At 38.5% G+C, this 19,508-nt stretch overlaps 1 protein-coding gene across 1 annotated transcript in view; it reads left to right on the top strand.

Moving 5' to 3' along the window:
• LOC100893197 overlaps positions 1–19,508 on the top strand; it is a 47,678-nt gene that overhangs the window by 20,944 nt on the left and 7,226 nt on the right. The window contains exons 6-14 of the mRNA XM_030993045.1: positions 1,990–2,501; positions 3,040–3,079; positions 4,003–4,544; positions 4,837–4,876; positions 5,124–5,635; positions 6,290–6,329; positions 7,075–7,586; positions 9,574–9,604; positions 10,981–11,498. Coding sequence (XP_030848905.1) covers positions 1,990–2,501; positions 3,040–3,079; positions 4,003–4,544; positions 4,837–4,876; positions 5,124–5,635; positions 6,290–6,329; positions 7,075–7,586; positions 9,574–9,604; positions 10,981–11,498 — 2,747 coding nt within the window. The remainder of the gene's footprint in view (positions 1–1,989; positions 2,502–3,039; positions 3,080–4,002; positions 4,545–4,836; positions 4,877–5,123; positions 5,636–6,289; positions 6,330–7,074; positions 7,587–9,573; positions 9,605–10,980; positions 11,499–19,508) is intronic.

Below are 19,508 nucleotides of genomic sequence, written 5' to 3'. Positions count from 1 at the left end.
AGGGTGCTCTAGAACTTTGAGCCTGTTCAAAATTTTCCCCGTCCGACAATTAGACTGAGTGACAACGTACTTAAAACGAGATGGACGTACTACGAACGGAATCGCCGTACTTTGGTCCTACTACGTATTACAACATGACTTGGTCGAGCATCAATTAGCAGTAATATAATTGAACGGAAATGAGGAATGGCAAGAACGCGCTGGGTTTGTACAGCCCTCGTGCCTATAGGGGCGCGTTCGAACGCACTAAGGACGAGACGGGGACGAGATGAACTGTCCCTGAACGGGGTGGTCGGGTTACAAGCTAGTTAGAACAAGTTGCGAACTAGTTAGAATGATTTGGACGTATTGGGAACGAGGTAGAACTAGTAAAGAACTGGTTTAAACTGAATACAGACGGGCTTGGGCTACCTGGCAATGGCCAATTCACCCGATATGAACTTGACACAACTGAATGTGGACGGGGTACAGACGAGATGGGCGTATTGAGGACTGTTTATGAACGATCTAGGATCGTACAGTAGACATTATTTACACATTCTTCCCTGACCATTACCCTTTTTTAAAGATTTTCTAGGACGGTTTAAAAACGTTGTGTGAACTAGTTTTGGTTTGATGGGGACTTATAGTGCTCCAAATAATGCTCGACCACAAGCATGATCTTACCTGCCGATTCCTCTCACTTCACGAACGTTCGTGCAAGAGTAGTCCTGAATCTGGCCGGTTCTTTGTATTCCCTTACCTAGCCATTCTACCGCTGCATTTGATTGGCTCAAAAGAACTAATACGTCATGTGCTAGTCATAAATATTCATGATACGCACGCACACAGAATCTGATTCGATAATTTATCAAATAATGATATTTCATACACAAATTACAAGTGCACAGCTATGTTTACTTAAAATAAATGACATTGCGAGAACATCGGGAGGCTTATACCGTAAACCAATGACTGCCAATGTCGTAACTTGTCCATAATCATTGCGACAAACTGGTTAGTCCAGAATCCAGCAGATTTATTTTGCGATCTCCACCACATCGTACCAGCGCACATATCCAAATATCAATATGCAGCGCTAGGATGGCTAGGTTAGGAAAACAAAACAATTTATAGATAGGAGCATCAGATAAGAGCCGCATCAGTCCACTCGCGGACGAATATCGTTCAATCATTGGACATCGTCAGGTATACAGTGCGTCCGAGAAAAAAACGAAACCGAGAATTATAATAACATGTTTTATCATGACTTAATCACAGTGATGATTAATAAATGACACGTATTTGTAAAGCTTAGATCCTCCCTTTTCATCTAATGCAATCTATATGCTGCATATTTCACACATGGGTGATTACAACAATTTGAAGAGAGGAAACCAAAAAGTCCTATGTCGGGCGGTATCTGAATTTCAATAGGAAAATCACATTTCTAGAAAGTTCTTTTTTTGTTGCCCTTTCGTATGACACCTCAATCAGGAAAAATGAGCTAGGAATAACAAAGTTCTATTTGTTTAAAGTAGTGCTTGCATTTCCATAATTTGATTAAACGAATTCGTTTTCACTGGCTGCCTGCCGTAGCGATAAACATAGTTGACAAAAGACTGAACTCCATTTCGTTGACGATCACGCATCAAGTCCCTCGTATTCGTTGTTAATTCGGTGACGCTATTGACAATTCAGCTGTATTACGATCGTTTTCGGGGTCTTGGGTTATTTCGTAAAGTTTAATCAACTTTTAAAATTTTCGCTCGAATTACAAGTTAAACAAATGTGATATTCTTACTCAGTGTAAGTTTTCGAATGCAATGATACCAAATTCAGTCAAATTCAAAATCAATGAACCTTCTCTTTAATATTCTTAAATAAAATCAGACTACAATCTCGATCGCCTTATCTCCATTAACTATATTATAGCTATTTTACTCCCCAAATCTTTCATTCTCTCTCTCCTCCCTCCTCTGTATATCTCTTTCTCTATCTTAACACTAGGTTACGACACTAAAGTTCGAGGGTTCTACTTTAAGTATCGACGTGACGAGTGGACTATGGTCCTGCCTCAGATCCTTTACTTCACTGATCCAGCTCAGCATCTCCGACTCCTCTCTCAGTTTCCCTACATCTCCCCCTGAGCTTCCATCCATCACAGAGCTTTCAGCCGAAAGAGTGACGTCACAAAGCTATGAAGGTCTACTCTCATCGCTTCCTGGCTTGAAAAGGGTCGATATCACTATCGGAGATGAACAGAGGGAAAACATATCTCAGATCCAGATTAGTCTACGTCGACATCTCACGGAACAGGATCTCACACGCATCAACCCCCATTCCTTCCCACCAGAGGGGAATGTATTAAGCATGTCAAGACAGAAGATGAGAGGACTGGGTTTTCTTATCACAGAATGTCAGGCGATATTGTCCGGAGTTGCTTTCGGACTCGGGGGTGCACTGATCGATGTTGTCCAGTCTTCAACGCGTTTAATGTCATCTAGTCTGTATTTTGAACAGTGAGTATATGTTATGTCAAGTAAAATTGATTGAATGTTTTTCATCACCCCCCCTCCTAGTTTTTCCCTCATTTGGCATTGATAAGGGCCTTTTATTTCATCGGCTAATTTGATGTGTTAAACCAGTCCATTATTCTCCAAAGTATCCACCTGAAGCCAATTCAACTTGGATAAAAGAGTCCTTGAGTATCAACAATGATACTGGTGTTATGTTAAGACAGAGGTCATGTTTTTCTCTTCTCTTTTTTCAATACGACGATAAAAAGAACCGGCGCTCAGTCGCAAGGCTAAACAAAATATCATCACTAATGAATACAGAGTATTCTCAACGTCTTGAAGAATATTTCAAAGCAGATAATATAAAAAAATATGCTCTCAGAAAGATAAACGAATAATGATGTTTAGCCTTAGAAGAAAGTCAGTTGACTTCGGAAAAATGTAAATCGGTTCAATTATGTAATGTTATTTACATATATTTATTAATTGGCTACTTGTCCCCCCCCCCCTCACACTTTTCATTCTCTTTCAAATTATAAAGGTTTTCCAGGACGCTAAAATCCGATGAACTAGCATTAAATGTAAGTACGCTCTAATTTTACATGTCCATACGCCTCATCCATTTGAGAAAGCATTTCACACTTCCTACTGAATAGGAATTGGAGTATCAGAAATAGTATTTCTTTGAAACAATGAATTTACTTCAGTTTGGTCTGTATACATATACCACTCTTTACAATATACATTGTCAGATTTCGTTATACTAGAAATATAATTATATTGACGATGCACATTTAATTTGCAATAAACATTAGTACATTAAATTTGTTGAATGACTTTGGTTCGCTTGTAGTTATTTGTTTATTGAAAATTAGTTTAAAAAATGAGGATTGGGAAATAGGAATATTGAGGGGTCTAAAGTAAAAGTCTAGCATGTTGGCTAAAGGCCATGTAGCATATTACAAATTATAATTCTAACAAAGTTGTGGGAAGGAACTAAATGCAGTTGAAAAATGTATACGGTAGGTATCATTTCGCTATTATAGCGTATATTTTAGCTATTTTATATTAAAAATTAGAAAAGAAATGAAATGTGCCAAACGATTAAGATAGAAAATTGTATAGCTTCGAAAGGAATTAAGATTGACAAAATAATCATGTAGGTTCTTAGCGCGTGCCGATCGATGAGTTCAAATGATCTGTAGGATTCTAGGAAGTTTTGGTCAATGCTGTTTCTTTTTCTCCTTTCCTCTCAAAACCATCGATATCTTTATTTAATGAAAATTATTCCTAATTGAATTTTTCTAATTATTAACAATGTGGATTTTTTAAATTTTTTTGATTGCTTTTGAGATGAAATTTCAAAAAAATCTCAATAATTATGGGTGATGATAGGTTTACAGGATAAATTTTAACTCTATTTCTGAGAGAGAACGGATTTCGTGCGGCTCTCTAATGTAATGATGTAACAATGACGACCTGTTCTTTTTGTATGTCATCATAGATTGACACATTGAAAATCAAGGATTGCCAGCTATCTACTGAGATGACTGATAAGTTGTGGTCCTGTCTCAGATCCTTCACCTCACTGACACAGCTCAGCATCTCAGATTCCTCTCTCAGTTTCCATCCATCTCACCCGGAGCTTCTATCAGTCACAAAGCTTTCAGCCGAGAGAGTGACGTCACAAAGCTTCGAAGGAGTGCTCTCATCGGTACCTGGTGTGAGAGATATCGATGTCTCTATCGGGGTTGCAGAGACGAGCAACACCTTTCAGATCACCACCGCGTCGACCTCCAGACCTATTGGTCAGACCGGGATTACGGATGAACAGTCCTTCGTTCATATCAGACTGCACGCCTGGCCAGCACTCACCACAGACATGAATATTGATTCAGGCGAGTCAAATGGAGGACTTAGTCTTCTATTTCGAGATCAAACCAAAGAGCAACAGCGGCTGCATGTGTCCGGGATGAAAGGCAGAGACGAAGAGGCCTTGGTTGACTTGTTTGTTAGGACTCAACAACTAACGTCCTTGAATTCGGGGTATGTAGACCTAGATCTTAATTCGTGTACAGATATTTGTATTCATGTTGCTTTTTAAAATGACATGAACACAAACTATTATATTAACATTTATAATTATTGATGTTCGTTTTATCATTGCTATTACTATCACTTTTATAAGAAGATTATTATCATAATTGTTATTGCTAGTATTGTTGTTTTCAAAATTGTCTTTATAGCCTCTTTTATTCTTTATAAATGTGAAATAATGTCTCAATAATGGATTGAATCATATTCTTTCCCTCGTTCTTGTGATAAATATTCCTTGTAGGAGTGGATGTGGTTCTCTTAGCGACACAGACGCCATCCAGGTGAGTAGAATTTTGTAAAACGGGTGCATGCATTTCGCTTTGAAAAATTCGAGAAAGGGATGTTCTTTGCACTAAACTAAGACAATTGCAACAAAGTAACATTGTTTGTTTGTTTTTGAAAAAATACAATCAATTATCGCATTGTGAATTTAGATGGTTCAATAGTAATTGCATTTTCAACTTCACTGGTGTTGAATTATATCTGCCTACATTAATTATCAATATTTATGTGTGCATTTCATTGTAGAATACTAGGCTTAATATACAGCAGTGCCAGCTATCTACTAAGATGACCGAGAAGTTGTGGTCCTATCTCAGATCCCTCACCTCACTGAACCAGCTCAGCATTTCGGACTCCTCTCTCAGTTTCCCTCCATCTCCTCCTGACCTTCCATCCGTCACAAAGTTATCAGCGGAGAGAGTGACATCACAAAGCTACGAAGGTCTGCTCTCCTCGCTTCCTGGCTTGGAAGAGGTCGATATCACTATCGGAGATGCAAATGCAGAAGACATATCTCAAATCCGGACTAGTCTACGTCGATATATGACGGGACAGGAACTCACATGTAACAACCTCAATTCCAGTACATCAGAGGGGGGTGTATCAAGCATGTCGAGAAAGAGGATCAGAGGACTGGGTCTTCTCATCGCAGAAGGTCAGGCAATGATGTCGGGAGTAGTTTTCGGCCCCAAGGAAACAGTGATCGATCTTGTCCAATCTTCAACGCGTTTAATGTCAGCTAGCATGTATGCAGAACAGTGAGTTACTGTTTTGATTAAAGTTTTCTATTCCCTACTGTTTTCTCCTCAATTTTGTACTGATATTCGCATTACCGTGCACCAGTGTTAATTACCTAAGTATCAACCTGAAGTAAAATCATTGAGTTTTTGTTTAGACAAAGGTCATATAATATATCATCCCAATGTTTTAAAGCAGATTCCTAAACAATAATTAATATAATAATGCTCTCAAAAAAAAACATTTACCATCTGATCATTAATGGATTTAGCCTTAGAGAAAAATTTGTTGAATTTCGAGAAAAAAATATAGGTTGTGTAACTAATATTTCCTGGGTCAGTAAAGTTCAGGAACACTCGGCTGGGAAATTCTTAAAAACAAGCCATTGTTAGGACCGCTCTCTGTGAATGGATATAATTTGAAGGGCAAAACTGGCTTTCACATTATTATTATTCAGATCCAAATATTTAAAACTTTTTACTCAATAATATTAGTACATGAACCGTACAATATTCGCTGTAAGATTATTCTAGGACACACGTACGACGAGCCATAGAAATATGTTGAATAAGACTAGATGTTGTCAACATGTTAGTCGTAATTTGTTATTCACAAACGTTTAAAGTGGTTGCATGTTATCCTTACTTCTACATCTCTCTTTGAATTTAATGTAGGTTTTCTAAGTCACTGAACTCCGATCAAGATGCATTGCCTGTAAGTATACTTTATTGTTCATACCTGTTAGGTACGCCTCATTTGTTTCGTAATATTTAAGAAAGCAATTCCTTACGAAAAGGTGATTAAAGTATCACAAATAGCATTTCTCTGAAGAAAAAAAGGGAATTTTTAGTTTAGTTCGGTCTTTATTCATTAATCATATTTCACGTCACACATTATATAATTTCGTGCATGCCAGTAATATAATTATACTAGCAGTACACGGGTATTTGCAATGAACATGACTTCCGAGTTGGTCTGCTTATAGTTATTGTGAGTAGAGAACTAAATTAAAAAAAAAAAAAATTAGGATATTACAGGGCCTAAGGTAAGAAACCTTTGCCCCGTAGCATAACACAATCATAAGTCTAAACACAGTTGTGGGGACGAACAAAGAACGGTTAAAAACGCATTCAAAATGATAATTTTCTTTTTATAATGTACATTTTGCCTATCTTTAATTACAAATAAATTATATCGGTATAACGATTTTGATAGGAAATTGTAGCTAGGAAATTAATTAAGATATAGTCATAAACGCGTGTCGATCGATATATCAGGTTGAGTTCAAATAATTCGAGGATTTGTATTGATGATGTTTTTAACTTTTCCTTTCCTCTCCAAACGATCGATACCTTTCTTTTCAGTAAGAAATGTATTCGTACTCTCCTCCCTTTTATACAATTTGTATTTGTTATGTTGTGTAACAATGGCGACTTATTCTTTCTGTATGTCATCATAGATTAAAATATGGACAATCAAGGACTGTCAGCTATCTACCGAAATGACCGTCAAATTGTGGTCCTGTCTCAGATCCTTCACCTCACTGAAACATCTCAGCATCTCAGACTCCTCTTTCAGTTTCCCTGCATCTCCTTCTGAGCTTCCATCCGTTACAAAGTTATCGGCTGAGAGATTGACGTCACAAAACTACACAGGTCTGCTCTCATCGCTACCTTGCTTGAAAGAGGTCGATTTCACTATCGGATATGCAAATACAGAAGACATATCTCAGATCGAGACTAGTCTACGTCGACATCTGACGGGACAGGACCTCACGCGCATCGACCCCCAATCCATTACTTCAGAGGGGAATGTATCAAGCAAGTCGATAAAGAGGATGAGAGGACTGGGTCTTGTCATCACAGAATGTCAGGCGATATTATCCGGAGTAGTTTTCGGACCCAAGGAAACAGTGATCAATCTTGTCCAGTCTTTAACACGTTTAATGTCAGCTAGCCTGTATGTAGAACAGTGAGTAACTGTTAAAGGTACTATGTCCCATTTGCAGGCCAAACAATTGAAAAGGTTAAATTCCAACGGCATTTGAAAGATAATACTAATTTAGAACTTCCCTAAAAAAAGTGGTGCTTGAAAATATCTTCAAGTGGAAAAATAACGACTATTAGTTGTCAAATCGACTTAGGAGCTATAAAGCCAATAAGTAATAGTCTTGATTTCCAGACCATTGTACCGAATGGTCATACGTTTTATGCTGCGCAAAGATTCAAGCAGTTTAATTTTGGCCATCACAAGAAGTGGGTTATTGATGTAGACAAATGCTTATGTACCCTTTACAGCTCATTTTATGTATGTTATTACCAAAGAAGAAAAAAAAAGCCAGTCAGTCACTCAAAAGTGTCTGACAGTGAAGTCTAGCAAGTAAACGGGTTTCCTTGCGTAATTTGAATATTAGGACACTGCTAACGTTTACATTTCACAGATAGGACATACATGACATATTCATAATTCCTGCAAAGTTCTACATAATTTGAGGTTGGCTGCAAAAGGGACATAGTGCCTTTAAGCTAAGTTTATTGATTAAAGTTTTCTATTCCCTCCCGTTTTCTCTTTAATTGTTATTGATATGGGCATCACCGTGCATTTTATTCCATTCGCTAGGGTGATGCGTTAAACCAGTCCTCAAATATTCATGTTAATTACCAAAATATCAACCTGAATGGAATGATTTTGACAATGATTTAATCCTAATAGATCTAAATAATAGTAAACATTCTGAAATGTTAATGAATAATAACTTGCGAGTGTTTGTGTTGCGTGACTGATGAAGCACGTGTATGCTACTCTGTTTATCAACTATAGGGGACCTATGTCCTTAAATCATAACTGACGGTAATGAGGATTAATGCCTCACAAAAGGGCACTAATATAGATGATAGACACTGTTTTAATCCTGGGGCCTTACAGATACAAGGCCAATGCTTTGCCACTGAATCATGACTGTACGCAGCGGGGCGTGGGGTAGGGGGCAGCCCCCACAAATATTAAAATAAGAAAATAAAATGCAATAAATTATCAATAATTCCTTGCATTTTCCCCCAGTCCCCAACAGGACAAATTCCTCTGTGTGGCCATGCCTTGAACCATAATGTATGAATATTTCCTGTTGGGGACCGGGGGTGAAATGCAATGATTTATTGATAATTTATTGTATTTTCTTTTTTTCTTCTTTATTTGTGGGGGCTGCCCCATACCCTAGCCCCCGCTGCATACAGTCATGATTCAGTGGCAAAGCAATGGCCTTGTAACTGTGAGGCCCCAGGATCAAAACCATGTCGATGTGCTATATTACTGCCATTTTGTGAGGCATTAATTTTCATTACTGTCAGTTATGACTTGATGACGCAGGCCCCCTAGTTGATACGCATAGTAGCTAACACTAACTGTAGGAGTCACGCAAAACAAACACTCGCCAATTATTATTCAATAAAATATGAGACTGTATACTATTATCTAGATCTATTAGGAATAAATGATTGTAAAAATAATGCCATTAAAGAAAAAATCCACTTGTATGACTAACAGTGTATATATACATATATATCCTCTTGACGTTATCTAAACAGGAAATATAAAAATGCTCTTTACAAAATGATATCGATTTGATCATTCATAGATTTAGCCTAAGAGAAAAATTGATTGAATCTTGACAAAAATAGAAGTCTTTCAGTGAATTGATATAATTTCAAAGAAAAAAGCGGGTTTCACATTATTTTTGGCAGATCAAAATATTTCAAAAATTTTACTAATAATATTGGTATCAACAAATATTCGCTTTAAGAATATTTTAGGTCACACGTACAATGAGCCATATTAATATGTTGAATAAGTCTAGATTTGTCCTCAACTTTTAACATGTAAGTCGTAATTTGTTATTCACAAACGATTAAAGTGGTAACATGTTATCCTTATTTTGTCATCTCTTTTTGAAATAATGTAGGATTCCTATGTATCTAGACTCCGATAAAAATGTAAGTATGCTCTAATTGTTAATGCCCGTACACCTTATTTGTATCGTAATATTAAAAATTTTAAAAAATCGCACTTCCTACCGAATGGGTAATTAAATTATCAGAAATAACACTTCTTTGAAAAAAATGCAATGACTTCAGTTCAGTTCGGTCTATGTTTATAAAACATATTTTACGTAACACATATATATTTTCGTTCATGCCAGAAATATAAATATACTAGTAGTTTACATGTATTTGCAACGAACATTAGCATATACAATGTATTAAATGACTTTGGTCTGCTGGTAGTTATTGTGAATTCAGAATCAAATTGAAAATTGGACATGGGGATTTCTACAGGACCTAAGGTAAAAACATACCTCGTTTGCTGTACGCCCCGCAGCATTACATAATCACAAGTCTAAAACACAGTTGTTGGAACGAACAAAGAAAGGTTAAAAAAAATGCATTAAAAAGAATCATTTTCTTTGTATAATGTACAGCCTATCTTCTATTACAAATACATGATAATGGTTTAATGAAAGGAAATAGCGCTTTATAAGTAAATTGTTATTATTATTTATTATTATAATAACTTAATAATAATATGGGAAAATCATTCTAGTCCTAATGGGACTTTAATGCCTGGATTACATTTGTCCCGGGCGCCGTACGATAAATTAGTTTACGATTTTTCGTAGACATCGTAGGAGGCTACGGGCTACGATGTTTGTGTTTACATTATCTACGAGCATCGATGCCCGTGCGGGGATTGTGCAGTGCCACCTACGACATGTATACGGGCTACGGGCTTACGGATTTTTTCAAATTTGTTTAACTTCTCGCGAAACAAAATCGTAAAGGCTGCGGAGCCCGTGAATCCGTACGAAAATCTCACGACCGCCTCCTGCCTCCGCATAGAGACCGCACGCAAAAGGGGATACGGGCAGGATACGGGCTCCGTAGACTAATCGCCGGCGAAATGTAATCCAGGCATAACATATACACTCCGGGGCCCGTACGGCGAGTAAAAGTTGTGGGGACGAACAAAGAACGGTTAAAAACGCATTCAAAATTATAATTTTCTTTTTATAATGTACATTTTGCCTATCTTTAATTACAAATAAATTATATCGGTATAACGATTTTGACAGGAAATTGTAGCTAGGAAATTAATTAAGATATAGTCATAAACGCGTGTCGATCAATATATCAGGTTGAGTTCAAATAATTCGAGGATTTGTATTGATGATGTTTTTATATTTTCCTTTCCTCTCCAAACGATCGATACCTTTTTTTAAAGAAATGTATTCGTACTCTCCTCCCTTTTATACAATTTGTATTTGTTATGTTGTGTAACAATGGCGACTTATTCTTTCTGTATGTCATCATAGATTAAAATATGGACAATCAAGGACTGTCAGCTATCTACCGAAATGACCGTCAAATTGTGGTCCTGTCTCAGATCCTTCACCTCACTGAAACATCTCAGCATCTCAGACTCCTCTTTCAGTTTCCCTTCATCTCCTTCTGAGCTTCCATCCGTTACAAAGTTATCGGCTGAGAGATTGACGTCACAAAGCTACACAGGTCTGCTCTCATCGCTACCTCGCTTGAGAGCGATCGATATCACTATCGATGATGCGGAGAGAGACATACCTCAGATCAATGCTGGTCTTCGTCGGACCAGAGGACAGCCCCTCAAACACATCAGGCTTAAAGCACTGTCATCACTCCCATCAGAGAAGAAGAGTGCTTCGAGAGAGACGATGAGAGGATTGGGTCTTCTGATCGAAGAACAAACCAAGAACCTGCAGCGTCTACATCTGGCTGGGGTGGAGTCCTTGGATGAAGAAAGCCTGGTTGACCTCATCGAGTGTTGCAGACGCGTGAAGACGGTGTCAGATGTGTGGTAGGTTCTTGTTAGAACCGTGTTTAAAATAGGTTACAATCATACTAGACGATTCTAAAATAACTTATCAGGAGAGATATACATTAAATCTGATCCATAATTACAGTATTAAATTTGAAAAATAGGAGGCTGTACCCACGTCTAAACCGTTTCCTCCTTTCATGCATTCGTACCCTAATGTTTTACCACGGAAGACTGACTCAATAGGCTCTTCATGTATGCAAAAACAGCTTGTGATCGCATTATCATTAGAACCGACGGATGGATTTCTATCAGACTCAGGACACGTTTGTATCCTGCAGAGCCAACGAACCCATAATATTTTAGGGTCATGAGGTCATAGATCAAAAGATCATACATGTATATGAAATGAAGCTTTCAATCATGATATTATGAAAACCTGTTAATGGATTACAATCACACTTGAATAAGTTTTTACAAATTCCTTATGTTATGGTTTGTAAAACCGCTTTATGACTTTGCGGAGGCATCACTTTTGACTGCGCGCATCATTTTACGCGTGCATCGTCTATCAAAAAAACATCATGTTCTATATGCGGTGACAGGTACATGTATGTCTACCCGTCAGCTTTACCTCTTTTAATTTGGAATTCGTGCATTTTCGAAGCTTAAACAATTACTTATTTTGTCAGGGGTATTCCCCTTGGGGCTGTTTCAGCAACTAAAATTTATTTGGATTTTTAAAATAATTTTTAAGGAGGAATTAGTTTTAGCTTTAAACTTATGCTCGTGAGCTGTCTAATCAAATCAAATTGATTTCGATTATTTAGGCTTTAATGTAAAAGGGGGGGGGGGCTGACACGTACCCACACATCACTTCTTATAGGGGGACCTTCTCTCCCCCCCCCCCCCCGGAAATTCGAAAAAGTGCTCACAAACCAATTTATAGCAAATACTGACTAAAGATTGCAGCACACTTTAGGGCTTTGGAAGGCCAAAGGATGCAGCGTTTAGACTAATAATAGGGTGATCATACTGACTTTGCACACAGTCTGCCCCGCGAACACACACACACACACACACACACAACACCAGTCAGTTGGTAGAAATAGCAATTTTGGTAAATTTATTATAAAAAAAAAAAAATAATAATGTTATTTCACACATGTTTTAAGCATACCTTTAAAGATGAAGTTGAGTTCTGGTCATGCGATTGCATTGTGAAAGAAACGGTGTGGAATCGACCAGGAAGGGTTTATCATCTAGCATATAAGTATTTGTGTGTATTGCAAGGTTCTGGAATCATCAAAATGATAAGAAATTTGGCCAAGTCTTGGTAAAGTTACAAACACTGTACACAGAAAGATGTATATGGGACTACACGAACACGTGGCGTAAAAATCCTACCCCCGAGTTTTACGATGTTACATGACATATTTAGAATATGAAGGCATTTGAAGAGCCATGCTTTTCAGGGAACATGTCTTATCTGATGTTCTTCCACACTTGCATAATAAGAATGATAACGCTCACAAATTATTTTTCACCTCTTCCCAGAACTTAACCTTCTCTTTAATTACAATTCTATGTAGTTTCATATCTGCAGATTCGCAAAAATGGAAAAATTGACTTATTTTGTTGGCTTCTGTTTCCAAAACGGTAATAGATATATAAGTAATTTTTGCCATTTTTGCGAATCTGCAGATATGAGAAAGTTGTGAAAATAACCAAGTCAGCCTAAATAATATGCGCATATGTAATCAAATCAAAACCGAACATGATACATCAGTGAAACCTATGTATATCAGACAGGTATGGAAATATATTTTATTTCAAATTTTAAAAAAATCATGAATATTCATCAAATATGCATATTAGGTCATTTCAGCTAATTATATATAAATAGGAAAGTCAAACTGTTCATTTTGTTGGCATTTTTTAGAGGCCACCGATTACCGACAAAACTAGCCCCCAATTACCAACAACTACATTAATACCAATACCAATACACATAGTACACCACAGCGTTACCACATGTCCCAAAATCACATGTGGCCCACACTGTGGTACGCACCACATAGTACACCACAGTGTTACCACATGTCCCAAAATCACATGTGGCCCACACTGTGGTATCAACCACATAGTACACCACAGCATTACCATCACATGTGGCCCACACTGTGGTACCAACCACATAGTACACCACAGCGTTACCACATGTCCCAAAATCACATGTGGCCCACACTGTGGTATCAACCACATAGTACACCACAGCGTTTAATACCACATGTCCCAAATTTACATGTGGCCCACACTGTGGTATAAACCACATAGTATACCACAGCGTTACCACACTGTGGTATGCACCACATAGTCTGGTAAACTGTGGCATCAATCCCAGATGATACAATTAATTAGTACTTTACGCTATAAGTAGCAATTGTACTAATTAATTTGGCAAGTTTGGCGGAGTTTGCACGTAGTTAAATACATACCACGCTGTTGCAAATATGTGTCATTGTGTGTGAAATATGACCGATTATGTGGTAAATCAAACCCCACAGTGGTAAATATGTGTCAATCTGTGTTAAATATGTACGAATATGTCGTAAACCACATGATTTGAAACCAACACTGTGACTATACTGTGATCACAGAGTTTACACATAGTTCAGTACAAACCATACTGTAATAAATATGTGTCACTCTGTGTTTAATATGAACGACTATGTGGTAAACCACATGATTTGAAGTCCACACTGTGAAAATACTGTGATCACAGAGTTTACACATAGTTCAGTAAATACCACACTGTGGTAAATATGTGTCACTCTGTGCTAAATATGTATGAATATGTGGTATAACACATGATTTGAACACCACACTGTGACAGTACTGTGAACACAGAATTTACACATAGTTCAGTACATACCACACTGTGGTAAATATGTGTCATTCTGTGTTAAATATGTACGACTGTGTGGTAAAACACATGCTTTGAACACCACACTGTGACAATACTGTGAACACAGAATTTACACATAGTTCAGTACATACCACACTGTGGTAAATATGTGTCATTCTGTGTTGAATATGTACGACTATGTGGTAAAACACATGATTTGAACACCACACTGTGACAATACTGTGTACACAGAGTTTACACATAGTTCAGTACATACCACATTGTGGTACATATGTGTCATTCTGTGTTAAATATGTACGACTATGTGGACTATGTGGTAAACCACATGATTTAGACCACATACTATGACAATACTGTAAACACACAGTTTTCACATAGTTCAGTAGATACCACACTGTGGTACATGTATGTCACTCTGTGTTAAATATGTACAGCTATGTGGAAAACCACATGATCTGAACCCCACACTGTGACAATACTGTGACCACAGAGTTAACACATAGTTCAATACATGTACCACTGTGGTAGTATGCGGCTCTCTGTGTCACGTATGTCAGTTTATTTGGATATTATGTGGTAAACCACATGGACTGAAACTCCACACTGTGACAACAATGTGAACACATAATGTCCACACAGTTTACACATAGTTGACTATGTGAACATAGTGTGGCAACACTGTGATTGTTCCATAAGGGATGATCGGCAAGAGCGTTTCAAAGCTCACAGCTGCCAACCTTTTCTTTCTTTTGATGATATAGGATTTCCCGGCCAAATTCGCGGGTTTATCATTTAAATTAATTTGTCTTGGGTTCAAATTCGACGGTTTTAGTGCAGTCAGGTATATCTCGGGTTTATATTCCTTTTTCTAGTTTTCAAATCTATGGAATTTTCGTTAGAATCTACGTATGTTTCATTCAATGAATACTGTGCTTCTTCGCTATTAGGTCATTCGATTTGGCGCAACACGATTTTCTGACAACGCGACGGTGTACTTCTAGCATTCTAATTTATTTGTAGCATTCAAATTAGCACTTTGTGCACTTGAATTGATGGTCGATATACATTTCTCGTTTATTACACACTTTTTATAGCTCATTCTTTTTCTTTCAAGATTGTTTTTTTATGTGTATTTCATCATATTTCATTTTATTGCATTTATACACTTATACATATTAAATTTATCTGATATTCATCAGCATTCAAGTTTGATTGTTAAGAAGAAAAAAACGACTTGCATCTACGGACCTGATGGTCTCAATATATTTGTAAATGTTCATGTAGGGAAGTTGTTTGTCTTATGTTTCATCATAAATTTATCATAATTTCATCATAATTTCATTATGGAAGAAGGGTACAATACTGTGACTGGAGTAGGGACTAGAGTCAACAATTTGAACATGATTCATTATTTAGCCAAGTCTTTAGCCATCGATCTGCTGGCGGGCAAGTAAACTATGAAACTCTTTAAGAAAAACAGAGGGGTGTGCTGGGTATAAGAGACGATGTGAATTACTTTTTGTAAAATTCCGAGTCTGTAGTAAAAAGGGGCGATTGAGGGTACCCCCACCTTTCCCGGGTATATGAACATGTCCGTGCAGAAATGCCATTTCCCTTGATTTCGCCCCTTCTTTACTTTATGTATGACTACACCCATCTGCATTGTCCTGAAAATGAATAACTGGAATAACAGCTTAGACCCCAATGGCAAATCATGCATTTTAACTGCATTATTTAAAAACTGTAAAAGTTTGTTGCAATTCTTCCCTTTACATTCCTAACTTGAATAAAAATCTTACGAATACGAATGACAGGTGTTAATTTGAATTATACAACTTACGCTTCGCCAAGTGAATATTAATTTGAATGCTAGTTGAGCAGTTTCTAAATTGAATGACAGATCTATGAAACCCTTCGACCAAAAACCTAAATTAAATACAAAAACTGGAAAATTGAATGACAATTGGCATGGTAAAGCCGATCTGTGCAACTTTAAATGCAAACTAAATGAATTCGAATGACAAACACGCGAATTTGGCCGGGAAATCCTATGTTATAGTATTACTAAAGTTGACAATGACAATTGACAATTATTTTTAATGATTGCTGGTAAAACCTCGAGAACATACAAGTTTTATAGTTGTAGTCTCTCTCGAAGTCGTCATAGCGGATACAAAGTCACAGTTCGTATGAAGAAAATAACTCGCCGGCCGACCGACATTATACATCTCCCAAATTCAAACTACGACACAGCTGACTCCAACCAACAACCCACCCCCTCTCTTTCCCTCTTACTCCCACACATCCTCTCTCATTCCTTTCTTTCTCCCCCCCCCCCCCCCTCCCTTGTTTCTTTTGTTTTATTTCTCTTGTTTTTCTTCTTTTTTTCCCTTCATTTTCTCCGTTCCTTTCTTTTCTTTCGCCGGCCGACCGACATTATACATCTCACCATGTTCAAACTTTTTGTATTGATATAGTACACATGGATAGAGCGAAAATACCGACACAGCTGAGCCGACACAGCAACATAATTATCTATGCGGATCTTTATTGTATCCTCGACGAGTTTACTCCACCCAACAACCCCCTCCCTCCCCTCTCTCTCTCTATCTCTCTCTCTCTCTAACTCACACACCTCCTTTGTCATGCTCTTAACCCCCTCTCTCACCTTTCTTTCATTATTTGTTTCATTTACTCTTATTTGTTCTTCATTTTTTCCCTTTTCTCCTTTTCCTTCTTTTTCTTTCTTTTCTTTCTTATCTTTCTTTTCTGTCTTTTTATAAAAATCTTTCTCTCTTTCCTTCTCCTTCCTTTCTTTTCTTTCTTTTTCATCCTTCCCTTTCTATTTTCCCTCCCCCTTTTCTCATTTTTGCAGACGACAGCGCAATTTTACCAACAATATCCTGATAGTTGAGAGGGGGCGTCACACCCCCACAGCCATCTCTAGCGACGCCCCTGGGCTCGACCCCGCCCCTTTGGCCTCCTTACTTAAAGTATGTTGAAGAGAAATAGAAAGAAAGAAAGAAAGAAAAAGAAAATAGTGACCTGCAAGTGTCACGAATGAGGTATCAAAATATGCTCACCTGACCGTTATCAAAAACCTAAAACCTTTAAGCTAAGGCGGACCCCTGGGTACTCATCTGACGGTAAACAAATGCTCAAAACGCCTGAACTTGCAGGACCCCTGAAGTTTCGGGGGCTCCGTCCCCTTGGATGCTCATCTGACCATAATTAAATGCATGAAACCCCTGGGTTTCCGGGGGCTCTGCCCCCAGAACCCTACAAAGGACCCTAAAGCGGGCCCCTTGTGCTCACCTGACCTTAATGTAATGCCTGAAACCCCTTAGTCAAGGACCCAACGCCAACTAGTGACCTGCCAGTGTCACAAATAAGGTATCAAAATATTCTTATCTGACCGTAATTGAAAGGCTTAAAAACCCTGAGCTTCCGGGGGCTCCGCCCTTTTCGATACACATCTAACTGTAATGAAATGCCTAAAACCCCTGAAGTTCCGGGGGCTCTGTCCCCTTGGATGCTCATCTGACCGTAATTGAATGCCTAAACCCCATGGGCTTCCCCCTTGGCCCAATCAAGTGTCCTAACGCTTGGCCCAGGATGCTCATCTGACCGTAATTAAATGACTAGAACCCCTTAGTCGAGAGGGCTCCGCCCCTGTACCCAATGTCAATTAGTGACCTGCCAGTGTCACAAATAAGGAATTAAAATATGCTCATCTGACCGTTGTTGAATACCTAAACCCCGAGCTTCCGGGAACTCTGCCCCCAGGACCCACCGGGGCCCTTAAGCTGTCCCCTGGATGCTTATCTGACCGTTATTAATGCCTTATACCCCTGAGCTTCAAGAGGCTCCGCCCCCGGACTCAAAGCCAATTACTTGCCTGCCAGTGTCACAAATAAGGTCTCAAAATATGCTAATCTGACCGTATTTAAATGCATGAAACCACTGAGCTTCCGGGGTGCTTTGCTCCTGGACCCTACGCACATTTACCCCCACTCGCATCGCTCGCTACGCTCTACGTGATCATTTATACTTTAGCCCCCCCCCCTCCCCCTTCCTACTTTGAAAAACAGTTACTTCTACGTTCACTTCGGTCGCACACAGTTTGAGCACGTTTGGAAAACATTTACAGAACGTATTGAGAACTAGTTTGGTGTGATGGGGGCTTCACTAGAATGTCTTGATTTGCACAGCTTGAATCTTTGAAGTTGAACGGGAATAAGAAATAGCAAGAACGCGCTGGGGTTTTAACACCCTTGAGCCAGGACGTGATTCCACACGCTGTTGCAGCGCGTTCGAACGCAATTAGAACGAATTGGGGACGAGCTGTCGTAGTGAGAACGAGGTAGAACTAGTTAATAACGGGTATACACGGACTACGGACTGGCTGGAACTGCCTGGAAATGGCAAATTTGGCCAATCTAAACTTGAAATGAACTGACTGTAGACGGGGTACAGACGAGAAGGACGTATTGAGGACTGTGTATGAACGAACGAGGGTCGTATTATAGACATTAATTACAAATTATACGCACCCCGTTTGCGGATTTAAAACGTAGTGCAGAGCGGTAATCGGTATTTTTTTTTAAATCTTAAGCCCCCCATCACACGGAACTAGTTCTCACTACGTTCTGGAAAATATTGCTAAACGGGCTCAAACTGTGTGCGAACGGAGTTGAACGTAGTAGCAACTGTTTACTATCTGTTTAATAACTTCATGGACGGGCTCTGACTGGCGAGTACGGGAGAGTGCTTTAGAACTTTGAGCCTGTTCAACGTATTCCCCGTCCTCCATTTAGACGGAGTGACAACGTACCTAAAACGAGGAGGTTGTACTACAAACAGACTGATTGCCATACTATGAACGGAATTGCCTTACTTCGATCCTACTAGGAACGTGTTACAACGTGCTGTGGTCGAGTTATTATCAGCAGTATGCGCCCCTATCATACTATAATAGTTCTCACTTGTTCTGAAACCGTCCTAGAAAATCGTTAAAACGGGTCATGGTCGGGGTAGAATGTGTAAAACAAAAAATGTATATAATACGATCCTAGATCGTTCATAAACAGTCTCCAATACGTCCATCTTGTCTGTACCCC

This window comes from Strongylocentrotus purpuratus, unplaced genomic scaffold (assembly GCF_000002235.5).
Source record: "Strongylocentrotus purpuratus isolate Spur 01 unplaced genomic scaffold, Spur_5.0 spur5_scaffold_20, whole genome shotgun sequence".
NCBI classification, from domain to species: domain Eukaryota; kingdom Metazoa; phylum Echinodermata; class Echinoidea; order Camarodonta; family Strongylocentrotidae; genus Strongylocentrotus; species Strongylocentrotus purpuratus.
The sequence above is the reverse complement of the archived record's forward strand: the minus strand, read 5'-3'. Positions and strand labels throughout refer to the sequence as shown.